This window comes from Odocoileus virginianus, chromosome 22 (assembly GCF_023699985.2).
Source record: "Odocoileus virginianus isolate 20LAN1187 ecotype Illinois chromosome 22, Ovbor_1.2, whole genome shotgun sequence".
Classification (NCBI taxonomy): domain Eukaryota; kingdom Metazoa; phylum Chordata; class Mammalia; order Artiodactyla; family Cervidae; genus Odocoileus; species Odocoileus virginianus.
The window spans coordinates 5,976,781-5,993,222 of record NC_069695.1 but is presented as its reverse complement, the minus strand read 5'-3'; the positions used below and the strand labels follow the sequence as shown (position 1 = coordinate 5,993,222).

The window sequence follows — 16,442 nt, the reverse complement described above, 5'->3', positions numbered from 1 at the left end:
GAAAAGCATGAAGCATCCTTCCTGAGAAAATGCTCAGTTATACACCAAAGAGAGGGATCAAAAAGCCTACAGGTGATTCCCCTTTGAGGATGAAGAAGCTCTCTCATTATGCCTTTAGCTGAAGTGTGTTCTGTTTTCCTGAGTGCCAGTGTGTTTGCATTAAGTTAGACTTTGGTTTTACTCATATAACCACAAATTCCACCTGTAATGAATGTATGTATTGAAATACACTTTCACAAAAGCAATAGACACATCATTCCAAGTTTATGAATTCAGATTCTTCCTCACTGCAGACAACAACCACTGTTCCTTTGAATCCATAGTAGTAATAAATACCTTTTTATGGAGGTATGAACTCAGAGCACTATGTTCTATTCATTCCTCTAAACATTTTACTTATATAATATTAACAAAAACAAAAGAAAATTAGTCACAAAGGCAGAATCACAAAGTGCATTTCTTTGTGCTGATATGTGAGTTGCCTCTAGTAACCAAAGTTCAATCCCAAGTGAAGAACAGTAACCTCTTAAACTGCGGTGAGCAGTCAGGATTCTCAGCTTTGGAGGGTTGCGTAGGTAGGGAATTCGTTAAAAAAACTTACTTCTTCTTCTGCCCTTAATCCAGTAGAAAATAACTCTCTCACTAACCATGGGTTAGGAGATGAATTTACCTCATGGTAAGATATTACTTATTATCCAAAAGTCAACTTTAAAGTATATCATTTATTCACACACACACGCACACATACACACACTTGCAGCTTTAATTCCAGAGCACCACAATAATATCACAATAAAGTGAGTCACATGAAATTTCTGCTTTCCCAGTGCATGTAAAAGTTATATTTACATTATACCATAGCCTGTTAAGTGTGCAATAGCATTATGTGTAAAAAATATATACATACCTTAACTTAAAAACACTTCATTGTCAAAAAATGCTATCATCTGACAATGCAGAGTTGCCACGAACCTTCAATTTGTAAGAAAAAAAAACATGGAGTGTCTGTGAAGCACAATAAAAGGAAGTATGCCTGTGCATTCTTCCTTATATTTATACAAAGTCAACCCTCTGTACCTGCAGGACCCACACCAATGACTGATGGAATCCACAGATGTGGAAACTATGGTACAGAGGGCAAACTGTACTTCACCATTTTATATACAGGACTTGAACATCCACAGCCACACAGAGGTTTTGGTACCTGTTAGGGCTTTTGGATTCAACCCCCATGGATACCAAGGGATGATGACTGCATACAGAAACCACTATCAAACGGTCAAAGTAGATGACCTTAACCAGTCCCTTCAAAAAATATTTGCAAACAATAAAAATAAGAAAGATTCAGTTTTTTTTTTTTTAAGTGTAAGCAAAATTCATCTTCCATCATGGGAAAGCATCCAGTTTCTTCATCCGTTTAGTAAGTTTTGAAGAAAGAGTTCCTTTCCTTGAATATATATTTGTTTGATTTTATGAAACATCTTCCTGCAAAGCTATTGATGTATACTTTGAATACAATACAACAAATTCCATTAAACACTGGCATTGAAGCATTTTAATATGTGTTTAGACTGTTTCAAGGAACAAATAAGACCCAAGTAGTAATCGTTCTCATTCAGATCTCCAGCCAGCCAGTTCACTTCCGTAGTCTAACCAACATCAAATATGGGGTTGTCCCTTCAGTCTTCAGTTCACTGTAGAAAAGACCACACAATTATCAAAACCGGGCACATAAAACTTTATTGATACAGTTGGGATACCACCACCATTACCATCACCACTACTACCAAGTCTTTACTAGTTGCTTCAACCTAAGAAATGGTGGTTAATTCACTGATTCTAGTTCCCCATGAGACACAGCAGAAAGCATGTTATGAAAGACTTGTGGTTTATTTGCTAATTTGTATCTGACTCTTTGTGACTCCACAGACTGCAGCCCACCAGGCTCCTCTGTCCAGGAGATTTCCCAGGCAAGAATACTGGAGTGGGTTGCCATGCCTTCCTCCAGGGGATCTCCCCGACCCAGGGACCAACCCACATCTCTTGCACAGCAGGTGGATTTTTTTACCACTGATCCACTAGGGAAGCCCTGTGGAAGCCTTACCTTATGTAAATGCATCTGGCTGTAAGAGGACAGGGCAAGGAAGAATGAGAGTGGATTTGCCCTTCCACTCAGTGAAGACATGCACCAGAGTGACTTGAGATGGAACACATAAATCAGCTGTTCCTCAGAATATTTTATCATAGCCTAAACTTCTCTCCTCAGTGTGTGAATCTAGTTTAATATATATATATAAATATATATACATATTTATATGCACACACATTGATATCTGCATGCACTTGTATACATATATATATATATATATTCATGCATATTTTATTGTTGCTGTTTTGCTATTTTCAAACAACCTGATCTTTAATATCGAGAAGACCATTTCTCTGGTGTTCAATTTGAGAAACATCTACATGTTTTAATACTTGGAAAAAAATCCTTGTTTTTTGTACTTATTGAAAAATAGCACAGAACTCTTATTTCATAAGTAACTTAAGAGATTTGCCAAGATAAAATTTAAATGTATGTGATTCTTTTTTTCCTTGCAAGAATGGCCACTTTTATATTCCACTTCCTCCCTAAAGTTATGATTCCATTTTATTTTGGTGACTTTAGATTTACCAAACCATACTACCACTAGAGAGTTGGACTGTGAAGAAAGCTGAGCACCGAAAAATTGATGCTTTTGAACTGTGGTGTTGGAGAAGACTCTTGAGAGTCCGTTGGACTGCAAGGAGATCCAACCAGTCCATCCTGAAGAAGATAAGTCCTACGTGTCCATTGGAAGGACTGATGCTGAAGCTGAAACTCCAATACTTTGGCCACCTCATGCGAAGGGTTGACTCATTGGAAAAGACCCTGATGCTTGGAGGGATTGGGGGCAGGAGGAGAAGGGGATGACAGAGGATGAGATGGTTGGATGGCATCACCGACTCGATGGGCATGAGTTTGAGTAAACTCCGGGAGCTTGTGATGGACTGGGAGGCCTGGTGTGCTGTGATTCATGGAGTCGCAAAGAGTCGGACATGACTAAACAACTGAACTGAACTACCACTTACATTCTCAAGCAACCAATTGGTCAGATTTCATTTTGCAAACATGAGAGCTACCATTATAGATATATCATTACTATTGGAACTTCTATAAAAAATCATAAACCAAAGGACACATTCAGTTCAGTTTCCCTGCTTCGATTAGGAGATTTTCCCATTTGGCCTTTCCCAAGTCATAAGGAGGGGAAAAGTCTTTAAAACTACCTTTATTAATTAAATGCAGCTGAAGAATCGGCCATAGAAGTCATTGTCTCAAACTCATCCTCCTTGTACCATCCCGAGTCTCAGCACTCAGCACTCAATACAGTCAATATAGAGACCGCTTGTTGCTCCCTCCTTTGCTCCACTCTTGATTCCATTCCCTCCAGGCTCAGAACAGCTGAGACTGGCCATGATGCTTCACGACTCCAAGAGAATGTACCCAGTAAGTGAGCTAAAGTTGACCATCCTCCCTTCCCTTGGAAAGTCTGACTTGCTGTTTTGTTTAAGATTTTTTTATATGGACCATTTAAAAAGTCTTTACTGGATTTGTTCCAGTATTGCTTCTGTCCTTTATGCTTTGGTTTTTTGGCCATGAAGTATACGGTATCTTAGCTCCTCAAGAAGGGATAGAACCTGCACCCCCTCCATTGGAAGGTGAAGTCTTAATCACCAGACCACCAGGGAAGTCACCACATTTGCCTTTCTATTCTAAACTCTTCATCTCTTCCCCTCATGAAGTGACTCTACTTTTTTTCTTTGCTTCTAAAAGGTAGGCATTTCACCTAATATTACACTTCTGAGGCTTAATTTTTCTTTATTAGATGTTGCAGGGCTACTGGCCAAAAAAAGTTAATAACTTAGCGTCTGGGGGCCCAGAGATTTCAGAAAGCTTGGTCCTTGATGGCTCCATCTCTAGTCTCTGATTACATACATCATTAGCAAAGTGAAGCATGGCTGCAGGGTGTTTTGAAAAGGGCGATGGATCTGCCTGAATTCCTAGACTGATGCTAATCATAGGGGACCTGATTTCTTCATGCCAGCACTGTGCAGAAGAGAGTTTCAGAAAATGGGTTTCTGCCCTAGAGAGACCAGACGGGGAAATTTAAAAGCTGCCAGAACAGGAAGTTTTTAATCATTTTCAAAATGATTCATGTAATTACAGACTATGTTTTCTTTTAAGTGATAATTTCATGGAATATTATGGAAATGAGATTTGAACTCAGAAGTCTTTTTTTTCACCAACCTGTCACTTCAGATTCTGTCAACATTAGAAAGTGATTTGATGGTTTCAACTATCATTTCTATTGCTTTAGGGGTCATTATCACTGCCTCATTCACTCATTATTAGGTAGTTATTAAAGACACTTGTCCTTAACAATGCAGGAAATAAAGTGGAAAATAAAGAACTATTCTTGCCCTCTTGACATTTACAATCTCTTTGATTTGAGATACAGACATGGAAATTTAACTAAATACACACTTTTTATGATTAAAATGTCTATCAATGGCACAGAAAATACGAGCAATGGAGGAACAAGAATGGTAGAGGAGGTAATCTGTACTGTTTGGAGTAAGTGTTGAAGTGAAGACAAGGTTTGTTTTATACTGAAGAGGAGGGAAAAGATGCCTAAATTTATTCATTCATTTACTCGTAAAGTAAGTATTCACACATCAGATTTCAGGGATTCAGTCAGTAGTGAGCAAGATCAATATAGTTCCCATTCTCAAAGAACTGGAAGACAGATAGGAAACACAGGATTACACAAGTATTCACAGATTGGATTCTTACTCAAGTGGGATGAAAGTCAAACATGTTCAACAGGGGTCACGAAGTCAGAAGGTGGTGGGGGAAGAAAGGCCTTACCTTGTAGAGACAGCCTTAGATACCTTCGTCCTATGAGTTTCAGGCCAGAGTGCCACCTTGGCTTTTAGTTCTTTGTTCTAAAATTGAAAAAAAAAAATGTGCAGAGATCACACAGGCATCACCTTTAGTGGTCCTACTCTCCATACTCCTGGTTGACCCACCACCTACATCCCTCCTTAGCAGTCAGTTTGCTGTTCCAGTTGTTCTGTTAGAACACAGAACATAAGCTAGTTGAGAGTCCCTAAATATCACTTCCAAAAACACACACCTTGAAAATGCCTCATTTTCCAAGGGATTCAAATTTAGTATTTTGGCTTAGCTTCTGAAACTCAACAGCTGAACTGTTTCATTTTACAGGTTCTTTTATATGGACAGATGCAAAGAACTTCATGAAAGAACTTTACTAAAGAACCTTTTGAAAGATATCCACAATATTGATTACACATTTGTCTTTCTGGTGCAATCTCTTGATTAGAAACTCCAGGAACACAGGCACCATCTGTTCTTTTGGTTTATGGAATCCTTAATCTTAATTTTCTCATTGAAGCCTCTATTTTTTCCTCTCTATCCTAGTGGTAAATGATACACAGCCTGCCTATTATATATAAGGTGGAAGGAACATATCATATGATCATAATATTTCAAATCTGGATGCACCCTTGGATTTCGTTGAGTTTACCTGGACCTATAAGACAAAGTGAAATGGCTAGGTAGAAAAAAGGGAGAGAAAAACAATGGAGGCACAGTTCTGGAAGCGTAAGCCTGAGGTCAACAGTTTAACATCCCCTGGGAAACTATTAGGACTGCACATCCTCAATTCCCAACCAAGCCATTGAATCAGAAACCCAGGGTGGCCAAGTGATAGGTTTTAGGATATCTGCTCACATAGGAGAGCCTACCGGACTGAAGGAGTGGTTTTCAGTGTTGGCTGTGTATTGGGATTAACTAGGAGACTTACAACCTACTGATGCCTGGGTCCTACACCCAAAGTTTGTTTCATTCGGTTGCAGTCAGTGTTTTGGAGGTCTCCAAACTCCACAGCGATACTAATGTGCAGTTAAGATGAAGACCCCCTAAGCTAAGGAAAGCCAAGACAAGATACCAACTTTGTACCTTCTCATCCCCCAGCAACTACATGGAATAATAATTAAAAGATGGAGCAAAATTCTTCCTACATGAATCATTTCGCTGTGATATTTCAAGAGTAAAGTGCCTAAATCTCACTCAGGAAAGGTATTTCAGATTTGACAAACTGATGATAAAGGTGTTCTTTGCACAATGGAGATAAATTGAATATACATTCCAAACAAGTGCACTCATTTATCAGGGCCAAGTACAAGATGGAGAAAAACTCCTTTCTGTACAATACTTTATAAGTCACGAAGCACAACTTGAAACTCAATGTCATGATGACAACAGCACTGGAACAAATATATTGCTGTGGCTGGACAAGTATGTAGAAAGTGCTGGGAGTTTTTCCCAAATAAATTCCTACTTTCTCAAGTTGTTAGGCCCCAAAAAATACAGAAGTGTAAGTGTCATCATCTTAGACTGTCTTTATTTTCACATATTTCAACTTCTATGGTGATTTATTTCATCAAATAGAATTAGGTCTTTAATTTTTATTCATGGACTTTCATATGCTTTAATTAGACCAACTAGAGGTATGAGTTTTATTATATCATTAGTTTACAAAATTATAAATTAATGGCCAGAGTAAGTCCACCATTATTGAGTCTACCCAAGGATAGTTCACTGACACAAGTTTCCAAAAGAACTGAATTTTTGCATACTTAAGCTGCTAGCAAAACAGCCTTGGAAGTAAATTAAATTTTAGGGATGGTGGTGATTACATAAAGTAGGATATTCTTCAAAGTCTAGAAAATGGAGTAATTTCTGAAGATGCATCTCCATATGAGCAGGTCATTAGTGAAGATGTTAGAAATGCATGAAATGTAAGATAAATTTCAGAGCTGTAAATTAAGATGATGAAGATATGCCAAGTAGAAAGAAAAGTAAGTAATTTTGGCAGAGTTAAGCAGAAATTTCCTGGTGAGACTTAAAAGAGGTTTAAAATCCTTAAAGATTGAAAAGAAAAGAGAGAGAAGATTTAGATGAGTGAATTTTTATTCTCCCTGTGGAGGGAGGAAAAAAATCCCTGCTAGGTTAGAAAAAAAGTATTTGTTTTCATGATTCAAAACTCTAGAAAATAGAAAAAAAAATTAATGTAGTAGCTGTGACAATGGCTCAAATACATATAAATGACCCTGAAAATTTAACATTATAACTATTCATTTCTAAATCTATATGCTAAAAATATAGAAATAAATATCATTTTAAAATTTATATACCTATGTGTATATTGACACACATACATATTTGCATACACACACACACTTATTTGATCACCCAGATAAGCAGATAGTGGGGGAAGAAACACATGTGCTTCAAGCCAGGAAGACTTGACTGCAGCTGAGTCATTTTGAGCAAGTGTCTTAATTTCTCCGAATCTCAGTTTACTCCCTTAGGGAATGTAGTAATTAATAACTTTCACCCAAAGTAGCTTTGAGGATTAAACAAAATGAAATATGCAGCATGCCTTCAAAGAGACACGTGTGCTGACTATGGATGAGAAAAAGATGCTATCTATATGGTTTAGAAATTTGACGTCTTTAAAAGGGTTGTTCAGCTCTGGTGATCAATTTTTCATAAACAGAATCAGCTCACACTGTTATTTCAAAATAGGTCATGGTCTTAAGTTTGTAATGCAAAACAGTACACCTTGCACATGTCCCTCCAATTTAAGATCTTCATAACAAAGTACTGACCAGGGCTAGACTAGAAACAGGCTCACTCCAGCTCAAGCAGTCACTCAGTTCAGGTACCTAGCTCAAGACCACAGGCTCAGAGATGCCCTTCCTGACTCCCATCACTTTATAACTGTCACATTGTTTTGCTCTTCTTGGAGCAGTTACCCTTTCCTAATTAAGCTGTGCATTTATTTATTCATGTATTTATTGTACACATCTCCAATTAAAATAAAGATAGATGAGGTCAGGACAGTCTGTCCTGTTTATGCCATATATTTACCTCATGGAACATTTCCTGGTATATCATAAACACACGGAACTATTTGCTGAATAAATACATTGATGTGGCTTGGATGAGTTTTCTTAAAGCTGAAATGGGCATTATAACATTCCCTGCAGGGCAGGAAACTATTTATCTGCTGAAGATAATATATTTCAAAATCATAAAGACATTCATCAATACTGCTATAATTTGAAGACTTTTTAGGTAAAAAAGTGTTAAAAAATAGTAGCTTGACTCAGCTTCATACAGAGAATCTTAGGCAGTACTGAGAGATGCTGTCCTATCACTGTGGGGTTTTTTTTTTAGTGAAGAGGCTATAGGAATTGCAGCCTCATATAGACGGACTGCACGCAACCAAGAAGTTTCATGAAGGGAATGCAGTCTGTTGCGTCCTCCTATTACACTGAATGGCCAGTCAGCAATTATTTGCTAAATTTGAGGATGCAGAAGCAATACAATGGGAGCAATACATTTTTCTGGTTTAACTATTACACCAAAAGGCCAATTGGCCTTAGTAGCGTATGGGTTGCCAGGTTACTTAGGGCAATAAAATTAGCTTTGGGGATGATGCAAATAGAGACACAACTAAAGAACATAAGATTGGCTTAGAAGCAGTAGCACCATTGATGCCCTGACTCTGTGAAGAGGGCCGGCACTTAATTAGGGATGACCAGAGCCTAAGACCATAATGAAAGATCAAAGAAAGACAACAACCTCTCCAATTGAAATGTACTATGGATTATGATGGGCTGCCCTGGTAGCTCAAGTGGTAAAGAGTCTACCTGCAATGCGGGAGACCCGGGTTCAATCTCTGAGTTGGGAAGATACCCTGGAGAAGGAAATGGCCACCCACTCCAGTATTCTTGCTTGGAAAATCCCATGGATGGAGGAGCCTGGCGGGCTGCAGTCCCTGGGGCTGCAGAGTCAGACACGATTGAATCGTCCTTGAGTGAGAGTGACAGATTATGATAAATACAGCAGAAGGAGCCAAACAGGCAGAGACACCACTGGAGCTGATTTCCAGCATAAAAATTTAGCCTAGGATACATAGGCATTTCAAATTCATGATGGAAGGCCAGACTGCTCAGTAGGGAACCAACTAAAAAGTTAGATCCCTACCTCACACCTGACCGCTTTGAATTACAGATAAACTTGGATCTGAAGGAGAATCCCAGCTCAAAATGGGAATCTGAGCACTTGTGTTTTTCATCTCAGCTTTCTTAGATTTCATTAAAACAACAGCAAAGGATTTTTAAATATTGAAATCCCTTAATAATAAAGAGGGTGAAAAAGAGGGCTGTTAGCAGGTCAGAAATGTCAGAGCTGAGAGACTGAAAGTGAGCTGAAGGCGCAGCTGTGGCAGTTGAGGGAGATGCCTGATCCCGCAGACACGGAAAACTGGAGCACGTATCAACAGTCTTAAAAACGGACCTGGTCTTTGAGTTACCAATTATGTTTCTAAAACTTTATCTTGAGGAAGGAAGCAAGTATACAAATAATCAGTAATACTTGTATAAGTACGTTGAGTTCATTGCTGTTTATGAAAGCTATGTTGGAAGGCAATCCAACAGTAAGCATTAAGTTAATTAGATTATTTCCTAACAGTACAGTGGAAACTTTGGTGGCTAATTATATGGATGTTAATTTACTTTGACTGGTAAGCAAAGACCTTCTTGTTACACCTTAGAACGGCCTAAAGGCCTTTCATGATCTAATCCCTTAGACTAGAAGCACCCACAATGGCCTCCTGTCTGGCTACCTGACATGCCCTACCACCCAGCTTCCACAAAGTTCACACTGAAATTCATTTTTCCAGAGAGATTCTTCCCACCCACCAATCTAAATGGTCCACATACACTCCTCCACCCAGGTGTCATTGCCCAGAGCATCCTATCCTTTTCCTGCAGAACCTTTCCATGATACTGTTAGTTACATGTTAATATATTTCTATCTGTCTCCCTCACTAGATAGTACATTCCAGAGAGCAAGGCTCATGTCTATTTTGTTTAACATTGTTTTCCCAAACTTAGTGTCAACACCATAGTACCCACTCAGTAAGAATTTACAGAGTTAATTACATAATTAACGACATGGAAAAAGTTGATGAAACAAATAAAAGTTTACAATAAAATGGTGCCATATATAGTCTGTGTCTTTAATATATGCACACAAGTATGTAACAGGCACAAAATTCCCACAGAAATAGAGATATACATAACCGTGCTGAATAACTGTCCATGGACAGTATATTTGAGTGATTTTCTTGTTATATTTGCTTATCTGTCTTTCCTACTTTGTACAGGATGAATGAACATATGTTAGTTATGCAAAAAGAGAAAAATAGTTATTAAAATACTTTAAGAGAAAACATTTTATAAATAACATTTGCCAAAAGGCAACTATGTAAGAAAAGCTGTGAGGAAACGCCTTTAGAGACATTTCTTCTGAGGACGAGGCTCTAATGAGACCTAAATCGCATCACCTGATGTAAACTGAGAAGCAGTTATGGGTGCTTGAGTGGACACAGATCTGAGCCAACTATTCTACAATCACTACATTTTTCAGCTCGACAGAGCTGTGAGCCTGGCCCTCATCAGTCCCCGATAAGCTAAATTAGGTGAGAATTTAAGGAAAACCCAATATTCCAAGAGCTGACCCTCTAGAATAAAGACAACAGTGGTCCTCTAGGAAGGCAGAAATGGCAAAACAGGGGGATGATTACACAACTGAAGATGCAAAATATTTACAGCCTCTCTATGTTATGACGACTTTTTTCTTCTGTTTGAGGAAAGCGGAAAGAATGTGAAGGCAGAAGGAATGGTGAGGTGAGTGCTGGGAATCGGATCACGGCGCTCCTCTCTGGCCTGTCCCGGGAGCAGCGCAGCTCCAAAAGATGAGATTTCCACGGAAGGCAAGGGTCCACAATACCGAGGGATGAAGCAGAAATGGCGAGCAGGCCTAGGCGGCCCGTGAAGAAGTCACTCAACAGAGACAGGAGGGCTGACCCTGCGCACCAAGCAAAGCGGAGCTGGAGGCACAGGCGTCCTCAAGCTCCAACAACCACGAGGCTTTGCTGTGCTTCCTATGAGCGGCGGGGCGCTGGGGGGACAGCGCCAGCCTGGGACTGCAGCTGAACGCCTAAAGAGGGCTTCCCCATTAACAGGGACGAGTGGGCAGAAAATCATGGTGTATCACATCAATTATAGTTTCATGATAAGTTTTAAAACACTGAAACATAAGAAAATTTCAATTAGGTTCTTAAAGTCAGTGAGCCCTGAGGCAAAGCCTGCATGCCCTGATGGATGTAGACGAAGAAAGAAGAGGAGAGAGGACATCTCAGAATAGGGGGAAAGAAGGAGACAGCAAACCTGGCTCTCTAGCTGAGCTGATTTCACACAAGAGGGGCTTTGACCAAGCTTCTAATTCAAGTCTACATGGAGAGATAGTATCATTGACCTCCCCAAGAGAGACAGTAGTGCTGAAAATTTGAATGAACCTTTAACAACAACTTAATATTGATGTGTGTTCAGTCACTCACTTATGTCCGACTCTGCAAACTCATGGACTGTAGCCCGCCAGGCTCCTCTATCCATGGAATTTTCCAAGCAAGAATACTGGAGTGGGTTGCCATTTCCTTCTCCAGAGGATCTTCCCAACCTAGGGATTGAGCCTGGGTCTCCTGTATTGCAGGCAGATTCCTTACCATCTGAGCCACCAGGAAAGCCCATAGAACTGATAATAAATAATTATTGAGAGTACCTCCCCAGCAAAGCTATAATTCTTATGCATAGAAGATGCACACACATTCACAAAAAGACACTCATAGACAGACACATAGACCTGCATTCATACATAGACATACACACAGTCACACACAATCACACAGACACACACATTCACATACAGACATACTTGGACATAGTGTCACACCATCACACAAAGCATTCACACACAGGCATGTCACACACACTCAGAGGACACATTCATATACAGACTCACAGATACACTGAACATACACACACTCACATTCACACTGAAATATACAATAGATGCCCTCCTTACCTGGGCTTCCAGTATGTTAACTTTTTCTTGCAGATCTTCAATTCTCTTATCTTGTTCTTTTAAATTATTTTTTAAGGCCTCTATCTAAGAATTGAGAAATAGAAATGAAAAAAATCTTGCCAGACAACGGGGAATAGTTCCTTAAGTCAGAAATTGTGCAGGTTTCTGTGGTCAAATAATGTTTATCAAATAAACAAAATTAAATCCCGAGCATTAGCAGACTCAGCAGGCTACAGAAAATAGCAGGACAAATTGGCACCTGGGGACAAGAAAGCACACAGCTGGTGGGATTAAACATTTTCATCTTTAGAAAACCTGTCTAGGCCAAGCTCAGCAGGATGCATCCTGTAGGAAGCAACACGGGTGCTCGTCTGACTCAGCCCCATGCCGCTTCCCTCCTGCAGAAGCAGAGGCCAGTGGACGCGGTGGAAACCACAGCCTGGCCGAGGGCGACCCCCTGCAGCGGAGGTCTGGTCAACCAGCAGCACGTTAAGGTGAGCCCACTTCGCTTCGGAGAAACAGCATCTGCTAAGAGGCAACATGGGAGTGATGGGGAGGTGGGGTGACGGAGTCCAGGGTGAGGCCACAAGAGAGGAAGCACGTGGCTTCCAAGGCCACCTCTGCCATTTAACTACTGTGGACCTCAGCCTTCTCATCTGTAAAATGGGATGCCCCTTCCATCCTCCCTGGCTCTCAAGGTGCCAGGACTCAACACTCTGGCCTTTTGGTGAGATCGAGCCAACCAAGTACAAATGCTGCATTTGTGTTAGGAAGGCATTTGAGTTATTTGGAAGGACTCCATTTAGAGACGAATATTACGTAGCAAACAAAAATGAAGGTCTGGTTTTAAGTCTAAAGCAAATTTCCAAATCAGAGCAATATAAATATTGACGTAAATTGAGCGTGCAATTCACCATCCACCTGGCTGCCATCACAATGACCTTTCACCTGTCAAGGTGTTCCCAGTGAAGAAGGGCCAGACCGCGTCCGGGTGCTAACACACCCCCTGTGTAAATTAACCATTTTTCATGAGGTAATGAAAACAGATAATTTCTTCCCTAAGAAAGCTGAATCTCTTAAACTAAAAAAATCTTCTAAAGAACAGTGTACATTACCTGGCTCAGAACACTGTAAAAAAAAAAAAAAATCACTGAAACCTCTAAAGGGTAAATATAACTTCCCAAATATGTTCATTGAGAACATCACAGGTGTGGGCAAAGAGACAAAAGAGGACACTGAAAACAGAGCCATGTCGCTTGAGAATAACAAGGAAATGTCAGTGGGAAGAAGAATCTCAGTGCTTGTAGAGTCCAGACAAGGCGCGTGTGTTTGGTCTTCTCGCTGTAAACATACCATCTGCCAGAGAAACACACTTGATTAACCTGACCTCCTGGATGACGCTGCGCAGGTTCTGATGCTGGGAGTGAATCACAAACTGCAGATGTGAGATCTGCTCCTGGAGGAGGGAAATCTCCTTTTGAAGATCCTGGCAACTGGAAATGCAAAGGAAAAAAGAAAGATTTGCTAATGCATTATACAGCTATTTTTACAGCTGTGCTACCTAGCTCTCCTCACACACTACTCTACTACTGGGCAACGTGTGGGTAGGATGTCTTATGCCAAACAAGACACATGAAGACAAACAGCCACGAAGCAGCCTCTGATTAGCTCAGACATGAACTTGAATGAGAAGATCAGTTCATGTCAAAAGCGCCTCTGTGGCCCCCTGTGACTTCCCTCCTTCCAGCAGGTAGTTGAGTCAAGTTGGACTGAGCCAGATGAAGCCCTTACATAACTAATCTGCCTCACCTATGGGAACACCCAGAGACCTAGCAGCCATACCACACACATGGGATAGTAGGGCACAGGGCCAGGAATCTTCATATATATCAGAAACCAGTTATAATAATCCTTGCCTTTACAGCACTGCAAGATTGTATGGCACACTTTCAGAGGTGAAGTGAATGTGCTTTTGGAAAATGAGTTTTTACAAAGTACTGTTTTATTTTAGCTTATTAAGGTTTTACAATTAGGAGCCAAGATCCAATGCAATCGCAATTCTGACTTTTTATACTCTATAAATATTACAAAGGTCATGGAAATTCACGTGACACTACAGAACTTGTTCTTATTTTTTAAAAAGAGTTTCCATTGTTTTACATCATGTACTGAAACACTGCTTCTCAAACTTAATATGTATTGGAAGAGCTTATTAAATTGTCAGGAATCTTATTAAATGCATACTCGATCCAATAGGCTGGCGTAGGGCTCTAGGTGTTCCAATGATTTTGACGGTCCATGAGCCAGGCTTTGACTGCTTTGAGTAGGACAATACTAAACACTATGGTTCTCTCAATAATGTTTAATATATAATAAAGTTGCTTAAAACCAAGTAGCTTTCATGCAACTTGCAATATTTAAGACTATATATTAATTTTCCCCTTGTTCAGTCTTATTTAAGAGAGCTTTAAAAAGAATTTGTTTTACTGTAGAAAAAATTGCTATAGAAAAAAACTATAGTAATGTTTGCACAAGTACAAATGATGTATAAAGATAGCCATCATTATTTATCCTGTGTAATGAAATGATTTCTACTATAAAGTGCTGTACAATTACATACCATGTATATGTCACAAAATATACATAAAATATAGTTTGCTATTGTCCACAACATTAAAAATGGGAACAATCTAAATGTTCATCTACAGAAGACTGATAAAACTAATTATGCTATAACTACACCACTTTTATTTTACATTTACATATGTAAAATGCAGAGATAGACCAACAATTTATATCAAAGATGATGCTATAGAATATTATTTTTTTAAAAAAGATGGTATTTTCAACAAATGATATTGTGATAACTGGATACTCACAGGAAAAAAAGAAAAAGGAGATTAATCCTAACCTCACCTCATCAGAAAGTGAAGAAGAACTAAAAAGCCTCTTGATGAAAGTTAAAGAGGAGAGTGAAAAAGTTGGCTTAAAGCTCAACATTCAGAAAACTAAGATCATGGCATCTGGTCCCGTCACTTAATGGCAAATAGATGGGGAAACAGTGGAAACAGTGGCTGACTTTATTTTTCTGGGCTCCAAAATCACTGCAGATGGTGACTGCAGCCATGAAATTAAAAGATGCTTGCTCCTTGGAAGAAAAGTTATGATCAACCTAGACAGCATATTAAAAAGCAGAGACATTACTTTGTCAACAAAGGTCCGTCTAGTCAAGGCTATAGTTTTTCCAGTAGTCATGTACAGATGTGAGAGTTGGATTATAAAGAAACCCTGAGCACAGAAGAATTGATGCTTTTGAACTGTGGTGTTGGAAAAGACTCTTGAGAGTCCCTTGGACTGCAAGGAGATCCAACCAGTCCATCCTAAAGGAGATCAGTCCTGGGTGTTCATTGGAAGGACTGATGCTGAAGCTGAAACTCCAATACTTTGGCCACCTCATGCAAAGAGTTGACTCATTGGAAAAGACCCTGATGCTTGGAGGGATTCGGGGCAGGAGGAGAAGGGGAGACAGAGGATGAGATGGCTGGATGGCATCACCAACTCGATGGACATGAGTTTGAGTAGACTCCAGGAGTTGGTGATGGACAGGGAGGCCTGGTGTGCTGTGATTCATGGGGTTGCAAAGAGTCAGACACGACTGAGTGACTGGACTGAACACCTCATCAAAAAAAAAAAAAAAAAATTCTATGGAAGATAAAACTGGGGACCCAAAAAAATTTCAGAAGATAATATAGAAGAGTATTTTAATGAATTTGGAATACAGAAAGATTGTTAAAATCCTGGATTGGCAAAAAAGTTCATTTCGGTTTTTCCATATGAACTTTTTGGCCAACCCAATAGGACTCAGAACAGTACTAACTGCAAAGGAAAAGACTAATAAGTTTGACTAGACAAAAACTTAAAACTACTGCTCATCAAATGAAAGTTGATCAGATAGCCTCAGAATCTCAGTAACATAAATGAATAATAAAGGCACTGTATCCAAAATATATAACGAGCATCTATAAATCAAGGGCACGGGAACTCAGCAGAAAAATTAGAAAGTGACTTGAGGCACTTCACAAAAAAGATGAGTTGTGGATATATGGATCAAAGAGGCACAGAAGGCAAACAGAAATCTGGCCGATAGCTGGTTCTCTTCTCTCTTCTTCAGAGAGAAGAGAAAGAAAGAGAAAAGAAAAGAAAAGAGGGAAAGAGCAGTCAGACTCAGGACTTTCCTGGGGGATAATAAGAAAGAACTTGGATAATTTGCACAGTCAGGCTGGCTTTAAAAATTCATAAAATATGAAAATACTGTATATTAGTAAAGGTAAGT

At 39.5% G+C, this 16,442-nt stretch overlaps 1 protein-coding gene across 2 annotated transcripts in view; it reads right to left on the bottom strand.

The window, feature by feature from the left end:
* Positions 1–745: 745 nt before the first annotated feature.
* Positions 746–16,442, bottom strand: part of CCDC68 (coiled-coil domain containing 68) — a 54,520-nt gene continuing 38,823 nt past the window's right edge. For both annotated transcript variants that reach the window (XM_020905864.2, XM_070452498.1), the window contains exons 8-11: positions 13,497–13,602; positions 12,110–12,193; positions 4,955–5,031; positions 746–1,694 (exon numbers count right to left, since the gene is read on the bottom strand). In XM_020905864.2, the coding sequence (XP_020761523.2) occupies positions 1,637–1,694; positions 4,955–5,031; positions 12,110–12,193; positions 13,497–13,602 (325 nt within the window). In that variant the 3' untranslated portion in view covers positions 746–1,636. The remainder of the gene's footprint in view (positions 1,695–4,954; positions 5,032–12,109; positions 12,194–13,496; positions 13,603–16,442) is intronic.